Consider the following 21,275-nt stretch of genomic DNA (forward strand, 5'->3'; position numbering starts at 1 on the left):
ATATTAGATAACATTATATACACACAGTGTTGTATCAAAATAACATACACGATGGTGCTTTGGGAAAGTAGCAAAGATCAATGTTTCATATTAGATAACATTATATACTATATTGTCATACTATACTATACTGTCATCAAAGCTAAGTGTAAACATATTCACTTCAGTTTAATGTTTTTCTGCATGTATTGATTGACTTGCCTTTGACTTACCCGTACCTTTGAATAGTGACTTGCCTTTTCAGGCACAAAGTGTGCTTAACATTCCTGACAGTTTCATTTTGTGTTCAAGTAAAATTAAAATCTCAAATCCTTCCTTTTTTCTCTGTGACGCTTTTTTTTTGCAGTCCGTGCCCAGGGGAAAACAGTGATCGTTCACGTCACGCAACCTTCATGTAGACTTTGCTTTCCTGTTGGAGGCCTCCAGAATGGAGGACAGGATGGAAGAGTGCATCCAGCCGGGGGTCGGAAAGGGGAAGGATGTGTCGGCCGTGAGAGAGACAATCGAAAATGTCATCAAGCAGGTGCCCAGGGAGCCCGTCTGCATGACGCGCAGTGACAGCATGTCCATTGGCTCCGTCGGCTCGGCGTCGGACGTCGCATCTGTCGGGGGTGCGTCTGAGGAGATGGACACGGAGGACTCCGAGAAGGATGCGAGGGAGAGCTTCATGAGCAGCACGAGCAGCTTCTCCTCGGTGGACGGGCAGCGAAAGCGGAGCGCGGACAGCCTGAGCTTGGTGCTCGACAACCAGCGGAACCTCAAGCCCGGCGTGAATGAGATGGGCAGTGGTGAAGGGCCGACCACGGGGGACGTGACATCGCCAGTGTTTGAAAATAAGTTGTCGGACAACGTGGAAGGGTACTTTATGATGAGGACGAGGTTGCTGTCCAAATCTGCAGTGATTCTTGAGAATGGGGGTGCCTTTGGTGAGGAGAACCACCCAGTGCTCTGTGATAGCGATGAAGCAAATCAGAATGTTATTTCCGGGAAGTGTGAGAACGAACACGTAGGCAGGGTACAGGGAAACTCGGCAGAGAGAATCTCGGAAGATGGAGGGCCCAACTTGGTGTCAGAATGCCAAGGATCAGAAAATGGCAGGCACGATGCAATCAAGAATGAGCCTGCTGAAACCCAGAATACATTGTCATGTGAAGGGCACTTCCAGACTATCATATCAGATCTAGCAGGAGCAGAGCATGGCGGCAGGGGGAGGGATGATGAAAGACATTCCCCGAGGGGGGTCAGCGATGGGTTCAGATCAAACGATATCTCCATCAAATCTGAGCCGGCCTCCGAGGGCGAGGAAGAGCATGAGCAGGACGAAACTAGTGCCCTATTGACGAGAACAGTGGTGGGTGACGCATTAGACAGCAGTTGTAGTGACTCTATGGCGGAAGTGGAGAAGTTCGGACTCGAGGCAAAGTTGGCCAGAGTCTCCAAAAGGCGCGTGTACTCAAAAGCCAGCGAGATGGCGTACAAGGACTCCAACTCGAGCAGCGAGAGTGATTCCGACAGTGACAGCGAGGAAGAAGAGGAGGAGGAGAAGGATTCGATGTTGGAGGATCTCCACGCGGCCAAAGTTCTGGTGAATGCCGCACAACCGGATTCTGAGAAGATGATCAAACGGGAGGTTTTGAAGATGGTATGCCCTGACGATCTTCTGAGCGACTATGTATCGAGCGAAGACTCCAGTGCTTCAAGCTCGGACTCAAGTTCGGGAGAGAGCTCAGATTCTGAGGACAGTTCTGATTCAGACCTATCCAGGTAAGTTGCTGCCTTAGGACAGGCCCAGTTTGGACTCTTTGCCTGGATGTGAGAAAATTTGCCAGAGTGTGAATGAAGCCTTGTGCTGTTCCATGGTTTACTATCAAGTGGCGTCTGTTGCATAAGGTGCTTGATAGACACCTCCCCACGTTTTCAGCTGATTTTTATGCCTGAACAGCAAAATCAAACCAGTAGAACAGTAGATTACTTCACGATATTAAGACACAAATTCAAACAGATTAAGAGTTTTGACACTCCCTTAGGTCTGTGCATATGAGTTTTTTTTTTTCACTTACCAGTGAAATACAGTAGCAACTGCAATCACAATGTCACTCTAAAAAAAAAAGAAAAGGTCATCCATACAAGGCTGTTACTATACTGTGCTGTACTGTGATGCAAAATGTAGAGGATGCCTAAAATTTATTTTGGACAGCTCTTCAAAGTTGTGAAGATTTGTTAGCAGGTCGATAGCAACATTATTACCTTGCCTCCAGTAATTTGTGTGTATGGTTGTGGCCAGTAGTGTTTCCCGAGCGTGCTGCATGATAAAAGGGCATTGGCAACAAAGTGAAAATAAAGTAGCTACAGCTGTATTTCTTATGCAGTAGCAACAACTGAAAATTATCTTGAAACCAGAGCAAGCATACTGAACACATCTTTGTTACTGGCTTCACAAGATCAAATCAAGTTCATGCCTTTCACACTTGTTTGGGGGAAAAAAAATCCTCAGATCGATTGTGAACTCATCAGATCAATTGAAACAAAACTTTCCATAGTTTGAAAACTGAAAGTTTGAAAAGTGTTTTAGTACATTTGTAAACAGTTGTAATTGCAATGCCTGATAGTTATATGGTTGTATAAAAATAAACAGTATATCCACCCTCTTTACTCTGAAGAGTCAACAAGAGATTGAAAAATTGAACTTCTTTTTCTCCCCCCCCCCCCTCCCAACAATGCAATGTGATTCTGTAGGTGATTTGACTTCATGGCACTCTTCCAAGAAACTTTCTGCTCTCCGTAGAGAACTCGAATTGAAATTCAGTGTAGTGTTTGTCATAGGGCTCTTCTGGGTTGTCTCGTAAGCCTACATGTAAGCCGTGCAGGTCGTGTGTACTGAAGAATCCCCTTTTCTTGTCCCCCTTAGAGGGCGATATGTCTGTGGTTGGTAACTTGGTAACAATGTGGCATCCACTCGTGGAAAAATTTGCCTCGGCTGGGCTGCAAACGTGGGATGTCTTTTTATTCTTTTATTAGCTCTGAGTTTCTTGGATGACCTTGTTGTGAGATCATTTGACCTCCAAACATTACAACAGCTGAACAAGCAGTGATGGTATTGTTTTTCTCACGTTGATGCTTACAGAATTGTATGTGTAATTACTTTAAAATGAAATATTGCCCAAGGTGAAAATTTTTTAGCATTTTGCATGATGTGACACTGGTGGAAAGATGAAAATGTACAAATTTCCACACTGTCTTTCAATATTTCATCTTCGTAAATGTATTCCTGATAATTTGCTGTTTGTTAGCAAAATCTGAAACCTAAGAACATACATAAAAAATCAATTCCCTAAAATACTTGCCGTATTACAATGTTGTGCTGAAAGATTGATGGGCCTGAGTGCGGTAAGGGTGCGTAGAGTAATGTGTAGACAGGAACTCTCCCTTCTCCAGTCACTGGCAAAAATGCTAGTAAGAGCCCTACATTTATACCTAAAGATTCCCCCCGCCCCAATCCTTGCAGCTTAAAAACTGTCCCAATTGTCCACTCTTTGGTACTGTAAATGTCAAGTTTATATGGTAGGCCTGTGGATCTGTGAAATGTGAGAGGTTCAGTTATTCCTTAGTATTTCAAAAAATAGATTTCATAAAATGTGCTTTAGAATCTCAGCAATCTGATTGGTCAATTATCATGCATTGATTTTTACTGATCCACATTAAGCCATGTGTCTGGTAAAATCTGAACACATGGCTCGAACCTTGTATGTATTGTAGGTGTACCGGACGCATGATAGGGAAAAAGGTTGAATTTCGTGAATTTCCGAGCCCATTTCGTAAAATGAGTGATGCACAGGCATATTTTGTGGATTAGTGAGAATTGGATGCTCTCATTTAACTTTGGAAATAGTCTAAAAGCCACAGGCTCTGCTCGTGGTTTAAACAGTTCCAAAGTTAAATTCGCGCGTCCAATTCACACCGATTCACTCTGTCTTGTGTATGCATCATTTGTATACTGTCGCACTCCATGCTTGAAGAGGAGATTCCAGCATTGCTTTGTAGTGATGAGGGAAGAAGCATGTGAAAAAAATCTTGCTTTTTATCATTTTATAAATCAAGGAAATTTTGATTGGAGAGCCTAGGAATTGGCTGGTATCCAAGAGATAGGAGCGTTCTGATAAAGCAAGGTGCCCACAAAGGGACAGGAAAGAGCCAAATTTGACTGCCTTTAATTTCAGAGTGGTTGTTTCTCATTGCATCTGTGGTGGGGGAAGTCTTTGCTTTAAATAGAACATCCCCTGTGTGAACACGATCTTCTTCCCTTTGCTTTGCGGTACTTTCTATTGAAGATTTTCACTGTGAAGTTGTTCTCAAAGCCACCATGTAACTCTTGGGATGTGAATTACAGAGATTTATTATACCCCCGCCAAACAAAGTTTGAAGGGGGTATATAGGAATCAGCGGACGGTCGGGCGGTCGGTCGGGCGGTCGGGCGGTCGGTCGGGCGGGCGGTTGGGCGGTCGGGCGGTCAGTCCGTTGCAAATCTTGCGTCGCGAACTACTTCCTCAGTTTTCAACTGATTCCCATAAAACTTGGCACAGATGTGTGCCTTGGGTTGTAGATGTGCAAGACGTATTTTTTGACAGTACCCAAAAGTACGTTGCCATGGTAACGGCATATTATGGGCAAAAATGGGTACAAATCTTGCGTCGCGAACTCCTCCCACAGTTTTTGATCAATTTTTATGAAATTAGATACAGATGTTCATCTGAATATGTTAATGTGCAAGACACATATTTCCGCAGTGGCAAAAAGTGCGTTGCCATGGTAACGGCATGTTATTGGTAAAATATAGGGCAAAATGCTTCATGGCAAAACTGCTTCATCAGTGTTCTTCCAATTCTCATGGAATTCATATTGAATGTTTGTCTTAGGATATAGGTCAGCATGACACATTTCTTGACAGTGACAAAAAGTATGTTGCCATGGTAACAGCTCACATATTATGAGCCAAAATGATGGAAAATTTTGTGTTGCAAACTACTTCCTCAGTTTTTGCCCAATTTCCATGAAACTTGGTACAGATGTGTGCCTTTGGTTGTAGATGTGCAAGACGCATTTTTTGACAGTACCTGAAAGTACGTTGCCATGGTAACGGCATATTAATGGCAGAAGATCAAGGACAGATCTTGCGGATTTAACTACTTTCTCAGTTTTTTGACCAAAGCTTATGAAATGTGGCACACACCTTGATCTTGGTGGGAAGATGTGGAAGACATATTTTTCGGACGTGTCGGAAGCTGCGTTGCCATGGTAACGGCATATAAATGGCAGAAGATCAAGGAAAGATCTTGCGGATTGAACTACTTCCTCTGTATTCGACTGAAGCTCATGAAATGTGGCACACACATTGGTCTTGGTGGGAAGATGTGCAAGACATATTTTTTGGACGTGTCGGAAGCTGCGTTGCCATAGTAACGGCATATTAATGGCGGAAGATCAAGGAAAGATCTTGTGGATTGAACTACTTCCTCAGTTTTTGACAAAAGCTTATGAAATGTGGCACACACAATAGTCTTGGTGGGAAGATGTGCAAGACATATTTTTCGGACGTGTCGGAAGCTGCGTTGCCATGGTAATGGCATTTAAATGGCAGAAGATCAAGGAAAGATCATTCCTTGGGTAAGACTGTCGTCACGGGGCGGGGGTATTAATCACCTTCAGTGATATTTCTAGTTTTTTTAGGTATGTACAGCAGTGAGAGAAAAAAAAAAGGAGAAAAAAGAATGTGGATTGATTAACCTCACAGCGACTTATGGACCATGAGAAAACAGTCCTGGGCCCTGTTTCATAAAGCTGTTCGTAAAGTTACGAACAACTTTACGAACGACTGGTGATCAGTTCTGATGTGCTATACCAATCAGAATTTCCATAATTCAGCACAAGAACTGATCACCAGTCGCTCGCAAGTTGATCGTAACTTTACGAACAGCTTTATGAAACAGGGCCCTGATATATTGTACACCATATGTGCCGAAAATACAGTACAGTGTAGGTGGACCACCATCAGATAGTAACAATAACTAGGACCATTTGCAAGGTTGGAGGTGATGCCATTCATATTCTCAGTAATTTGAATGTTGAAACACAGAGACAAGGAGGAAAAAAATTATAAAAAATAGAGAATGACAACTGTAGGAGCCTATACTATCTATATTCAGCCCAGAAAATTATTTTACCTATTTCTGTTTTCCACAGGTAACTTGCATGTCTAAACATTCTGTTTGTTGTACAAGGGGTTAACAAAACCTATCCCTGCACAAAAACTGAGGGATTTGTGAGTTTTAAAGGCATAATTTACCATTTGCAGATGAAACAAAAACCCAGCATTAGTGCTTTAAAAAATAGTTCTGAAATTTGAGTTTAACATAGGGATAGAAACAACCACTGTAAAAATGTGAATCCATATAATCAATGTTACGTATTTGAAATACACAAAATGTGAACAAAAGTTAGAATTAAGATGTTTGCAGACTAAACTGTCTACAGTTATGGTTTAATGGGAAAAATACTGATATCTTCTTATATTTTCGGCTTTATTGTGAAAATTTTGTATGGTAGGGTGTTTTGTGATACAACAGACCTGCACCTGTGTACACATATATATCGAATGTGATATCTTGAACATTTTTTAAATCACTGCTCCCAAAGGTGAACAGGACCTTTAAGAGTAAACATAATAGGAAATCCAACAAGTTTTAGGCATTTATTGCTATTTTCAATTTTGTTTTTTGTGTTATATAATTCTAACCAAACTTCTGAATGGCCTGGATATTTAGAAAAAGCCAGCTTGGGTACAATGCTAGCAACAACCCATGACTTTATCAGTTTGATAATAGATGTCATATTTGTGATATGTAAAGCAGGGCTGCACACTAACCAATTTTTTTCTGCTGGTCCAACCTGTCTGTCGGACCAGTAAGTACCAAGTTTTTCCATGTCTTACCTGTAAATTTCTGAAAATGTTACTGGTCCGACAGTGATTTTTACTGGTCAGGGACCATCTGACCAATGCCAGTGTGCAGCATTGTGTAAAGGTAAATTGTTGCTTTTATTCCCCCCATTTTTCCCCGTAGTGTTGACGAATCAGATGATGAAGAGGAGGAGGAAGAGGTGAAGACGTCAAGACCGAGGCAGAACCAGACAGCTCCAAGGGATGGACTTAACCAGGTCACTAGGTCTACTTTCTACTTTCCCCCTTTTATCTCATCTTTCCTTCTACTCCTTCCCCCCCCCCCCCCCCAAAAAAAAAAAAAAAAAAAAAATGGCATTTTTCACTTTGGTTTTAATGATGATTTTCTGTATCTCTGTTAAAGGGACTGTACAGTACTGGTTGAGGTGGGGATTCATGTTTTGAACGTTCCTAAGTGAGATAATGAGAAACCTCTTATGAAATATCAAAGAGCAAGTGATTTTAAGAAGGATTCAACATTTATTTGATGAAAATTTTTTTTCAAATGGCTGAGATATCAAAAAAAAAGTGATAATGATGAAAGGCTACAGGCCACGCCTTTTATTAGGGTCTCTTTCTTTCACCTTGTTTTTGGATATCTCAGCCATTTCCAACCGATGTTCATCAAATAAATTTTTGATACCCCTTTGAATTGCACACTCTTTGACATCTCATAGAGTAGTTTCTGAATATCTCGCAAAACGTTAAAAGCTAAATCCTCACCTCAACCATAACTTTAAATGCCCTTTAAGAGTATCTATAGAATTTGTGCGTGCATATTTTGTGTCATGTTTTCGTGTTTGGTCTCAGTTTTGATACAAATTGTGGGTGCAAGAGTTGCCTCTCGAAAAATAAAGTCCATCCAGTTCTGTGTGCAGAGGAACACTACGCTGTAGTGGAAAAACATGTTAGATGAACACTCACTTGATGGTTCAAGTTTCCATGCATTGTTTGGAGCATGTGATACAGTATGTCCTCATACCCTCCAGCATTGTGGCAGCACAAGAGTATGGAATAGGAGCAGAGAGCAGAATAGACTTTATTAGGCATTCATATGCACACTATGCATTAAAGTGTGCAGCGAGGATCATGTTGCTGCATTTATATAGCAATGGCAATAAAATATAAAGTTATTCCTTCTTGTCACCTGATGCCAGGATTTGCCGAAGGTGGAGTACGTGCAGATTAATCTCCCGGACTCGGTGCAGCTGACGCCGCTCGGAACCGTCTCCAGTATCATCGGGTCCCTAGGTGAGTGTATTGTTGAGCCAGTATATTGTTATGCCTCCGCCACGAAGTGGTGCCGGAGGCATTATGTTTTCGGGTTGTCCGTCCGTCCGTCCGTCCGTCCGTCCGTCTTTCCGTCCGTCCGTCCGTCCTTCCGTCCGTCCGTAATGAATTTTGTGGACAGGGTAACTACCAAAACCGTTTGAGGTATCCTAATGAAACTTGGCTTGTATGTGTATTAGGGGGTGAAGTTGTGCCTATCAACTTTTGGGTGCACATGCTCAAGGTCAAAGGTCAAAAGGTCAAGGTCAAATGCTTAAACTTTTACTATTTCCCCCATATCTATGCAATGCTTGAAGATATTTTCTTGAAACTGAGTGTATACATGTACTACCCAATTAAGATTCTCTGGTGAAAGTTTGGGGTCATGAGGTCAAAAGGTCAAAGGTCAAAAGGTCAAGTAAAATGTTAAAATTTCACTTTTTCCTCTGTATCTTGGAAATTGTTCAAGGTATCTTCATGGAACATAGTATATATATGCATCTACTGACTGGCAGTGGTTATCTAGGGAATTTAGGGTTCATGGGGTCAAAGGTCAGAGGTCAAAGGTCAAGGGCAATACTTCAAAATTTTACTATTTTCCTTATATTTATGCAATGCCAGCAGGACTTTTTTTAAAAAACTTGATGTATGCATGTATAACCCAATAGAGATTCTCTGGGATTTTTTTTTTTTGCCAAGAAGGTCAAAGGTCAAATGGTCAAAGATCAAGTGAAAGTGCTGAACTTAATTCTTTCTCCATATCTCGGAAGTGGCTCAAGTTATCTTGAAACTTAGTACATGCTGAATTTATGCATGTTCTGCCTGACAGTGATTCTCTTATAAATCAAAGGCCAGATGAAAATGATAACAATTTACTGTTCAATACAGAAATTGCACTTTTTCTCCATACCTTGAAAATTACTCAGTGCATAAACTTATGAAATGGTCAAAGTCAAGTTAAAGTTCTTAAATCCCCAAATATATGCTCTCCTATTCATCCTTGAATTAAACATAGGTCAAGGAAGGTAAACATTCAATACATTTGTGACAAACATGTCATTTTAATATTTTGCCAATTTTGTGAAAATGTAATCACACATTGTCCACATGTACTATAGACCTATTAGGAGAATCATGCATTATGGCGGAGGCATACCAGTCGCCATAGCGACATTTCTAGTTTTTCTTTTATTTCGGTATATCTCAAGATGTTCGTGTCTCAATGACAAATATGCATCAAGATATATGCCTGAAATTTTTGTATCTTGTCAAATGTTTTTTATTTTTGTTTTTGTTTTTGATGAAAGGCTGTGCTTTCCATAGCCAAAATATTTTTCAGGAGTTTATTGGTTTGGTTTTGTCATAATTAGTGTTCTGAGCCACATGATATATAATACAATCTGTATGTGCCTGAAATGTTTGTTTCTTGTCATATTTTTCTTTGGTGTTGGGCTGTTTATGTTTTGCTTTCATAACCAAGATACTTCTCAGAAGTTTATTGATTTGTTTTTGCCATTAGGGGTTGTTGTCGACCACTTTGTGTTTGTAACGATTCATAACATGTTTGGTTTGTTTCAACTGAAGGATCAATGCAGCTTTTGTGGTCACTAACCATCTGACATGTGTTGTCTGTTGTGCATGGTGATTTAGACACTTTTAAAAGGCAGTTCTCTGTTTGACAACATACAGGAATGGCAAAATATCAACATTCACTGATGTGGTGAATAGCTCATTTATGGTGATCGTCCTAGTGACATCATGTATATTTGTTGCTGAGGTAGATTTCACTCAAGGACTCCCAGTAAAACCACATTTTGGCACTTGAACCGAAGGGGTTGATAATCATACTCTCTGAATTTTCTGTCATCTCCTGCATTGATCATGTCGAATGAGTTTGCAAAGTGTGCTAATGTGTATAAGAGCAGAATAAATCAAAACGAGAAGGAAGCAAATGACCCCAAGAAAGTTATTCACTGGCCATCATTGCTGCGTAAATCAAAGATAATAAACAGCTTTACAGTAAACTACTTGACAAAAGTGTGTGTTTGTGTGTGTGTGTGTGTGTTTGTATACATGTCTGTAAGCAAACAATTAATCAACACATTGTTCAGGTCTTCTAATGTATTTGCCCCGCCCCTTCTCTCAAGAGGAGTATTTTCTCGCTAGTAATGTGTCATCATGTCTGATTTGGTTTAAAGGGAGAGGTGTCATACCCTGCTGCTGTGTATTCTAATAATGTAGGGTGTACTCACATGACAGACACGTGACATGTAGCCTTGCAAACTCACCTAGATGGTTAACAATCTATAGTTTGTCATCATTATGGGTTAGTGTGTGTGTGTGGGGGGGGGGGGGTTGTAAACATCTCATTTTTTGATATTGGATAAACAACCTCATTCAAATTAAAAGGCAAAACTATGTTTTCATCAGCATGTTTTTAAATATTAATGACATGTACAATCAACTCTCAAAAGTGCACATATGAGTATAGCTTCTGTGAGAAATATCCCTTTATAACATTTCGGAACCAAATCGAAATAAGATATATCCTTTAATCCATCAAGTTATTTCAAATAACCTATCGATGGTGACTTTTAGGGGGAAAGGGGTTTTATTTGCTAATTAATCGGCCAAAAATGTGATATTGATATTTTATGTACAAACTAGTGGGATAGTAAAGAGGGGATGATATCATTAGCTCTAACGACTTCCACTTTGCAAATATTTGATGAAAACATGGAAAATATCCCCTTTTTTCTTACCTTTCTCATGAGACTATCAAACAAACTGCATACTTATATACTTCTACCAGTAGCATTCTGTTTGTATAACTATGTATTGTATCAGTGTGATTGGCATTTACACTGTATGTCCTGTCCTGACTTTTTGCTTTCTTTTTTTTTTTTTTGCCAGTAGTACTAGCATGAGAATTGCTGTATTGTATTTTGTTTTAGCAAAGTTTTTCACTGAAAATGCAAAGACAGTTGGTTGCCTGCCCACGTCCAGACAATAGAGAGATCTGGTAAACACGTTGGCCAAATGACTGAAGTTGGACCATGAAAATACATTTTTAGTGGGTCATAATAAAGGGTATAAGGATCAAAGCTCATACTGATCATTCATTTTGAAGTGCTAGTGATTGTTGGTGTAGTCTGACCTTCAAAAAAACAAAAACAAAAACAAAAAACAAGGGGGAGAGTGATTTTCCTGTCCCTGTTTTCAAAGCCTTGAAAAATGAGAACAGATAACTTTGCAGAGGCAGACACACATGCATGAAATGTCTCCTCTGTGTAGTGCTGTGATGGTAGAAATGTGGCTCCTCTAGTCTTATTCCGTGAACCCATTAGAGGGACATTTCGTTCACCAGAGAGTAAGAGGTATTCTTGAACATCATATGAGTTTACCTTTTATTGTACTTTTGTTGTGAGAAAATCCTAACATATAACGCTGTCTGATTTCACTTAATGCACACTACATGGCAAAATGGAGATCAGGAGTTGTTCAGCAATCAAAAGTTCTTTGTTGCTTGAATTTGATGTTTTCCAGACATTCAGACAAGTTGTCAAGTACAGAAATCCATCGATATCAACTGCAAGCCTGATATGAACTTCTCTAACGCAGTTTTTATTGCAGGTTGGTAGAGCGAGATATTGCTCAGACGATGTGTACGCGGCGCAGACTCAATTTGTCATCGCTCAGATTTGCTTTCTCACAATGTCGGCTTGTCAAATCAGCTGGTAATCAAAAATGTGCTGCCTCGAAATGTCGGAAAAGTCACGTGTGGCGCACTGCACTTTTTTTTTTTTTTGGCAGAGACAAAGGGATACAAAGTGTGGATTTTCATCCTGTCCAATCCAGGCTTATGACATCACTGTGCATAGAACCCGTGACTGAGCATGACTCATGGTGTTATTGAGATGAATCAAACAACAACAACAATGAAAAAGGTGCTTTGTTTTCTCTTTTTTTTTATAAGCCAAGAAATTTCAGGCGAGTCTTCAAAGCGGGGCCGGCATTTTTTTTTTTTTTTCAAGCAAGCAGGCGGAAGGAGATTTTTCCTTTCCATGTTATGAGAAATGATTTAGCGCAAAGACCCCCTGTGGCGTATCCCGCTACCGAGATGCGCCGTCGTCTGCCGCAGGATATTGATGCGGCTCACCTCAGACGACGGGCGCTTCGCATTCCTTTTAGCCCTCGCCCCGCTCTGCTCTGCAGCGGAATGTTCATTTAATGAGTATCTCTCCGATCTTATCAAATATCACGCATAATACCGCGACGCAACACAGAGTTCTCTCCTCCGGACATGGCCGCCGCTCTTGAGTTGCCCCGGGGCTTTCTCGGAAAAAGCAGCGCCCCGTAATGAAAAAAAGAAAAAGAGACAGGAATTTAAAAGTAGCAAACAACACCATAATATGGCGTGACTAAATAACAAGGTTTTGGAAAAAGATAAAATGTAATCATCTGATATGGCAAAAAAAAAGAACAATAACAGCTTGGACACACAGAATAAAAGCCTTGTACATAGCAACCTGGTTGTATGTTTTCACAAATTTCTTTCTGTTTAGGAGGTAGTGAATTGTGTGGTGTCATCATCCATATTCACTGAGAAATTTGATACCGCATTGTATATTTAGAAGTAGATATTTACTTGCTTATATGTTTTATGGTGGGACAGTGTTACGCTCAAGCCTATAAAATGTACAGTAGCAGAGGATTAATGAGTTTGCTATTCAGCTGTACTCGGGATTGGAAAAGAAAATCCTTCTGTATTGACACTAACTAATTGTGCTTTTAGCACCATTGTCAGCTCTCGAAATTACAAATTTCCCTTCATTGTCCAGTAACTTAAGAATTTGACGATTTTTAGCTAGTCCGATGTGATTTTGGGTGGCCAATGGCCACCGGATCGTCGCCAATTTCGAACCCTGATTGAATGTAATTATTTATAAGAAAACATAAAAATAGCCCTCAGCTGTAGTATAGTTTCCATCATGTACCTATTTGTTCATCACTGTCATAATCTACTGTAGGAGCTTGTTTAAGAGTGTATAGCCTTTAAGTAGCACATTCTTTCTTGCTGCTTTGTTGGTATAGCATTCACTTCATGACTTAAATGCACCATATCTGGCAGAATCTCCTGGGCCTGAGCAAGAAAGGGTCATTCTTTTCATTTATCCAAAATGAGAGATATTTGACACAAAATATAAAGCATGTGAAGTGCAAAAACATCAAAACTCGAAAAATGCAGGCACAAAACTTTCTTGTGAGTTTTCAACCTCAGAAATTGAATGGGAAATATACAGAATGCTTGATAGATTTGAAATTTCAAGGAGAAAAAAATGACTGTTTTCATATTTTACTTGTTATCTGAATGAAAAAGTCCTGGAAGTTCAGGGTTGTGTTGTATCTAATAGTCACATTTTTTTTTTTTTCTGTGGGGGAAATGATCTGATAGCTATCCAGAATTAATGTTTCCCTGAATCTATCACCAAATTCTAGCAAAAGTAGTTGAGGGCATCAAACTCAAAGTGCTTTTAAAACAATATCCTTATCTAGTACAATATTTTACTTTGAAAAATAAAACAAAAAAACCAAAAAAAAAAAAAACCAAACAGAACAAAACAAGGTTGTGAATAATGATTTTTAAATCTTTTCTATTAGATAATAAGACAGATTTCTGTGCAGATATCAAAGAACAGTACTGGTTGAAGTAGGGATTCATGTTTTGAACATTCCTAAGTGAGATAATGAAAAGCCTCTTTTGAAATATGCAAGAGCATGTAATTTTAAGAAGGATTCAACGTTTATTTGATGAAAATTGGTTTTCAAATGCCTGAGATATCCAAAAAAGTGCTAATAATAAAAGGCGACATGCCCCAACCTTATTAGTATCTCTTTGTTTCACTTTGTTTTTGGATATCTCAGCCATTTCAAAACCGATTTTCATCGAATAAACTTTTGATACCCCTTAGAACTGCATGCCCTTTGACATCTCATAGAGTGGTTTCTGAATATCTCACAAAACGTTAAAAGCTAAATCTTCACCTCGACCAGAACTGTACACACCCTTTATTGAAGATATGTATTTTTGCACTTTTTGCCTTTGACTGAACTTTAGATACAATGTTACGAGAATTGATCTCAACTGGACAGGTCATTAAAAAAAAAAGATCACATTGTGGAATGTGTAAGATTGTTATATCAAACATGTTGCGTTTACAGTGACTTTCAAAAAAAAAGAAGAAACGACACCATTAGCAGAGCCTGTAACACAGTGTACTTCAACACAGAATGAATTTCATGCTTTTAAAAATGCTACAAGTAACAATGCTCTACCACATGTGAAGTAGTCCGTATACGATTGATGATTCACCACATTCATGTATTGCACTTTGATTCTATGCTGTATGAATGAGTGGGCGTGTTACGTGTGCTGTCTACAAATCATATAAATTTATTTGATACATTGCTGCCAATATGGCCCCAAGTTGTCTCCAATTGCCATAGGATTGTACAAACTTTAGGGAAAATTTGTAATTTTGCCCCAGTGGTCGTTTTGCAAATTTTAGTGAGCATCTAGGATTACATCCCGTAGACTGCAAGGGAGCACCCGGTTGTGTTTGTAGGGATGGAAATTTGAATTGTGAGTCTTTGCGTTGATGTTTTGCTTTTATCTTATGTGTCATATTTCTAACATGATGAAAGCAGTGATGAGCTAAAATTGGGCGTAATGGGGGAAAATTGTCCTTCCCGCTACAAGGCGGAACAAGCCAGAAAATTGATGTTTACACAAAGCCCCCAGACAAGCTTAACATGGTTAGCTCTCAAATGTCAAGGGCAGCGCAAAAAACTGTTGCATGTGCGGAGCGGCGCAGATGGGTTCGAGTGCAAAATCCATTCTGATGCAGGCACACATCTCATTTTGAAGGGTTTCAGTTTTATCACGAATGATTCACTTGCTGTGTAAAACAGTCTCATGCAGATGGAAAATGTTAATTTTTTTAAAGTTAATAATCAGTGATTCTTTGTTTTCTTTTTATTTGCAAGTCCAGGCTCCCAATCAAATATATACGTGATTAAATAGCTGTATTATCAACTAGCAATGAAGATTTCCTCCCAAATTCAAGAATAATGATTTTTTTTTTTTTGCCAGTCCCATTTTGCATGTTTGCTGTTTTCATTCGGTAGACATCTCATGTGAGCCGTTTTGATCCGTCCATTACTGAAGATATATTCTGAGAAATCATTCAGGCGAGACTCATTGCTCTGCAGAATTGGTACATTGAAAACTATTGAAATGACAAATTGGAAGAGAAGTTCATTTTTGTATTTAATATCGGATGTCCGTGTGATCAAACAGTAAGCATTACGTTTGCGTTTGTTTGTCTGCTGTATGTCACTATCAATACTAGGTACTAATTGTTTGATGCATCAATTCTAAATCATTTCTGAAGTCAGTATCTTGTCAAAATTCTTCCGTGTACGGTGCTGCAAAATACTATTAACGTTTTGAAGCCATGCTATAGTCTTAGTGACAATGCATTATTTTTTTAAAGGGAATGAATCTTGATCTAGTGTTTCTTGGTAGAAAATGAATGTTCTGCATAGACAGCACCAGAAATGCCCTGCATTCAGTGCGGTAGTGACTGATAGGTGATAGTGTATGTCCCATATGCGTCCATTTAAGTAGTTGTGAAATGCATTTAATGTCATGCAATTTGTGTTGGTATTTTCAGAATTTCATAAATGGGGGCTATATAGGATTTTCAGTAGAGCTGGTAGCACAAAATACAAAGTAGTTTATTGAAAAAAGTGCAAACATACTAATTGATGACAAACAAAACAACTCCAAAAAGGAGATGTTGATTTTCACCAAAGGTGGAACACCAAAATTTAATGATACTCCATCGATAGTCCTGTGATGATCTTTGAAGTTGGCCGTGCATTTCAGCAGTTTATTGACTGACAGATATTACATTGTATGTAGAAAAAGGTTTAAACATCCAGAGGACACCTTTGCTGCTGTGGCTGTTGATTAATGGCCTTGGTAATTAGCGCTTCATTTTGCAATAATTGCACATGCTACATGTATGCATTGATTAATAACAAACAACAGGAGGGAGTGCTAACTTGGCCATTTAGCACATGGGGCCACAAGGCCAGAATTTTATTGGCAAAGCCTCTGATAGTCCTCATTGTTGTCATGCTACCAAACCTACCTTTTGCATTTTAAGATTTCCGAATTTATCACAAAACGAAAAAGCTTGAGTGAACTTACAAATTCTGATTTTTATACTAATAGGATTTTCCCAGTTGGTACCAGTAGAGTGTAGGAAAGATACGTCCAATAGCAGTTTTTGAACATGGGGACATTAAAAAAAAAAGTGAATACATTAATAATGCAGTCCTGCCACTGGCCTTACAATGTAGTATTGTACATTATAACCCCTCCCCTCCCCCCCCCCCCCCCATGTAGTACATGTAGGACACACTGAAGAGACACACACTCCCAGAACACAATGTGACAAATACCGCAATTTAGACATTGCATTTTCCTTGAATGTTTAATTTATTTCTCTTTTTTGAAGGAAAATTTTCCTAATATTCTCACCAAAAGTATGCACTAGATTGTTAAATTTCAGTTCTAAAAATATAGAAGCTCTTTATAGCATGAGAGGGGCATTTCCACCCCCATCCCCATGTCCTCAGACTTTATACACAGAGAAGATGCACGTGCAGAACAAGACAAAAAGGAATTTTAAAGAAGACAGGGCATTTCAAAAGATATTTTTCCTACTTCCTAGAATGACCAATGGGCAAGAGTCCCATTCTTTTAAATGGCGAGTGCCCATTCATGTGACTTGCCCTACAGAGAATTTGACTTGCCCTACAGAGAATTGTAGCAGCTCAGGGCAACAAGGGCTAGTAGATTTGTAGCAGGGTGGTCCACGAGGGGTTTGAGCATGTTGCTGCAACATACTGGCATTCGTGTGCAACATTCTCAAGAGCTAGCCACATGCTATGCAACATCTTTGAGAATCGTTGACAAGCTCAAAGTAAAATGCAATCGAATATGTGAAAAAAAATGTACAAAACTTGAGAAACATCAAACTACCCTTGGTACTTAGAAAATGTGTGCTCAAAACATGAGACAGAACATCAAACGTAAGTAGCACAACAGAAAATAAGTTGTGACAGAAAATAAATCAGCGCTACGTGCTGATGATGTCCAATCTCACATTCAGAGCTTGCAACATGCACAAATTTCAAGTTGTAGACCACCCTGTTGTAGTTCCCTGGGAGGTGTTCAAAGCACGTCCGACACACTCCGCTCAGCAAATTGCCCGAGTCTCTTTTGTTCATGTTTGGAATACTGGAAGGATATGGCGGATAAAATCTCTGGATGATGGTAATCTCCATGTTCCTGTATTTCAGTGCCACCTTTATCCCCTATATGACGCTACCCTGTAGCGATGTTGGAGGTAGTTTGTGTTCTCTGGCTGTCTATCCATCCAGCTTGGGTCACATGACCTTTAACCTCCTCAGGACTGCCATCCGAGATTGCCGTTGATGTTGTATACAACCAAGGTGTTGTTAGTGATGATAGAGTTAGTGTAATAATGGATTTTTATCTATGTATAATACAGTATATTGCATGCAAAATGAAAGATCAAAAACTGCATCATTCTGGGAAAGCAGTTGAATGCGGATGTTGAGAGTTTAAGGTCAAATTTTTAAGTTGCTCCAAAGACAGTTACAAGACATTTGGTCCTGCAACAATTTCTCCTGTCTTATTTTCTCCTAGGACTTAGGGTAAGGGTTAGGGTTGTGATAAGGTTTTCAGTTTAGTTTTGATGTGAGGATTAGGGTAAGGGTTATGTTTGTGAATAAATTTTACGTCATGTATGTTACGAATATTTGGGATAATTTTTCTCATGCACATGGGAAAATAATGTCGAAAGAAAATTCTTTGGAGGTCAATTGCAGAACTGGTATAGGACTTCTCCCAGTCATATGAAATGAAATGTGGATGCAGGAAACTCATTGATAGGAAATAGACTGATAATTGGGCTGCTTCCCTCAACCTATCATGGGACACGCAGACACCAAATTAAGTCATCGTGAGGATCACTGCCCAAGTCAGTGGTTAATCCCCACTGCCATGGTAACTAATCCTGCCCATGACAACTGAGCTTGAGCTCCAGATGATCTGCAGTGGGCATGATCCCTTTTGTGTCAACCCTCTCCTTGAATTTGGACCATTGTTTTCGAGAGACGATGATGATATATGTATGCTGAAACCTTGCGTCAGGTTCGAGTAAATTTCCTGGTGTACTGCCCGCATTTAGTAATATCATTCACACAGACAAAATAGCAGGATGTCAGTCGCGATCCCAATACAATCTAGTCTCCGTTTAATCAGGTACTGTGATAAAAGTGGAAATTTTCATGATGTTGAAATTTTCATGCATTTCGCGCCACCAGAAAGCAGTGCAAAATTAAAAGCATGCGAATATTTTCACTTGCTATAATATGTTGCAGTAGTTCATGTCTTGATTCTGCGGAATTAAAAACGCATGAAACTCATCTTACCCGGCTGAGCTCGAACTCATGCGAAAATATCCACTTTTACAGTAGTGTTTGGCAGAGCATTTCTTGCCCGATTTAAAGCGGAGTACCTGATTAACCGGAAAGCTTGTTGATTCATTCACATCACGGATACCATTATACTAATCACAGACACACAGCACTGTATGTCACTTACGTCCAAAGCTGTTGATTGTTGTCAGTTTCTTTTAGATATATATTTCAGATGTTTGTGTTGTTGTTTTTTGCTCTCTCTGTTACATTTCTTGGTTTGTCTTATGCCTGGAACTGGCTTTTCAGCAGAGCAGGGTGTTGAAAGAAGGGGATCATTTCTGCTCAGAGCTGTTCAGGTATCCCGATTATGAGGGGTAGGAGGGGATGAAGGGGGGGCAGTAGGACAAGTGTTATTTGCAGAATCAGACTCCTGCCTGGAAAAAAGGCTAGCTTTAAGTGTTTCAGGGAGACACAGGTATGGGGGAAGAGAGAGAGAGAATTGAAGTTTACATCGGTCTGCAAGAACAAGCAGACCCCATAGTCTTGTTTGGACGGGTGGGGCCCAACCAGCAACAGGTGTCATGACTTCCAAAGCAGCCCGTTCAAAATTTGATGTGATGAGTAAGAAAAACGGCCGGCTTGGGAGGCCGCGGCAGTTGTTCCAAGTATCCCACTTTGTGGTCATCAGTGTTTGCGAGTGTGAGCTCACTCGAAAACATAAAATGAACCTGTTCGGCACGAACGTTCTTTAAACAAACTCACTCATCTATTTTTGGGGGAAAAATTGAGAGGAAATCGGATTTTCCCCCCTCTGGTCCCCTTGCATTAGTACCGACCTCTTAATGTATGCACATGGAGATGTGGTGCTGTGTCCAAAAAGTTCAACATCACTTTTTAACTTTGATAAAACGAGATACCCATTGTTAAACAACATAAACAAAAAGAGAATCTGAACCTCTAAATATACATGTAGATATGACTTATGCCCATCACTTATCCCCCACCCCCTTTCACCATCGGTATGTATGATGTACATCCTATGCCATCTCTCCTGGTTTTAATATACAATGTATGATGAGTACCAAAGACCAAGGATGGAAAGACAGTTAGGATTATAATTATCTTCAAAATCATAACGAGTACCACCCACTTATACATCTGTTGCTATCATTTTTTTTTTTTTTGGGGGGGGGGCGAGAGTTAGCGATTGAATACGTTTACATTCACACTTAAGAGAAGCTAGCCATGGTGATTTTAGCAGATGTCATGTCTTCATAAATTTTCTATTTTATCCTTTGGGGGGGGGGGGGGTACTTTCGTCTGAAATCCATTTCTTGGTCCAATATCAGGTGAGCAGGACTTGAGATTTCTCCTGAGTCAATGAATGTGCTATTAAACATAATTTGTACATGCCCTGTGCCACAGGCCAGAGCAACCCCTGTACGTATAGAGAAATCCAAGAAATGTAGTTCAGAATGGAGCAGGTATTGAAAAATGGGTGGCTACCTTGCCCTTGAAATCAAAGTTATCATATGGGAATCCTGAGAACAGAAATAGACCTGAGTAAGGCTTAAAGTTGACCTGGCTTGGCTCGCCGTGAAAATTTGGTAATCATTTTCATGTATATGCTTTCTTGTAGCTTTCTTGTTACCGTTGACTCAATGAGAATGGCAAACTTCTGTGGTGATTGAAAAAGGTATAAGAATCTGAATCATTGTAAGAAAACAAGGTTTTACAAAATTTGCTTTCCCTTCATTTTGCTATTCATTATTTTAGATTTTGGCTGGATTTTTGGCATTAAATTTTCAAGGCACATAATGCCACTCTGATTTCAGTACAGATTTACAATCAAATCAGGTGAAATCAGGTGAAAATTGGTTGTGCTTGCATCACTGACATACAAGCATCACTATTAAAAGCTCTCTGCACTCAAGTTTTATACAGAGACTAGCGGGACTGCCACGAAAGCTTTTCCATCTTACTTTTCCTCCTCCCCCCTCCCTCATTGGTTCCTTTAAAAACGCCTGGCTGCTGAGCAATGCGGGTATCCGCGCGCTTTATTCCCCGCTGGATCCTAGAGGGGAATCGTGACGGCGGAGAGCGGATTAAAAATAAACCAGGTGAAATCACGGCGTGTGAAACGGGGGCCGCGGAGGATAGGCACCCACCGGGCACACTGCGGAAAAGAGAGGGAGCGCTGATTTTGCTCCGCAAGCCTGCCATCCAGCCACCGTCTGGAGTGTTAAGCGTGTGTTCATCAAACACTAAACTGGCAGATGTGTTCTTGAGAAGACGCATTCGAGTGCATGGCTGTCACGTTGTATGCGATGTGGGGGAAGAATGAGGGGGAGAGAATGAGAGGCCCACACTTGTTGGATTGCACACTCATGCTTTACTTGAAAGTCACAGTAGTTCTTGCCACAAATTGCTGAAG

At 40.0% G+C, this 21,275-nt stretch overlaps 1 protein-coding gene across 1 annotated transcript in view; it reads left to right on the forward strand.

Moving 5' to 3' along the window:
* The first annotated feature begins 350 nt into the window (after window positions 1-350).
* LOC139739579 (uncharacterized) overlaps window positions 351-21,275 on the forward strand; it is a 29,476-nt gene continuing 8,551 nt past the window's right edge. The window contains exons 1-3 of the mRNA XM_071650182.1: window positions 351-1,764; window positions 7,116-7,209; window positions 8,149-8,242. Of these exons, the coding sequence (XP_071506283.1) occupies window positions 428-1,764; window positions 7,116-7,209; window positions 8,149-8,242 (1,525 nt within the window). The 5' untranslated portion in view covers window positions 351-427. The remainder of the gene's footprint in view (window positions 1,765-7,115; window positions 7,210-8,148; window positions 8,243-21,275) is intronic.

Source organism: Diadema antillarum, unplaced genomic scaffold (assembly GCF_040938485.1).
Source record: "Diadema antillarum isolate AM-2024a unplaced genomic scaffold, OU_Dant_1.0 seq00000807_RagTag, whole genome shotgun sequence".
NCBI lineage: Eukaryota > Metazoa > Echinodermata > Echinoidea > Diadematoida > Diadematidae > Diadema > Diadema antillarum.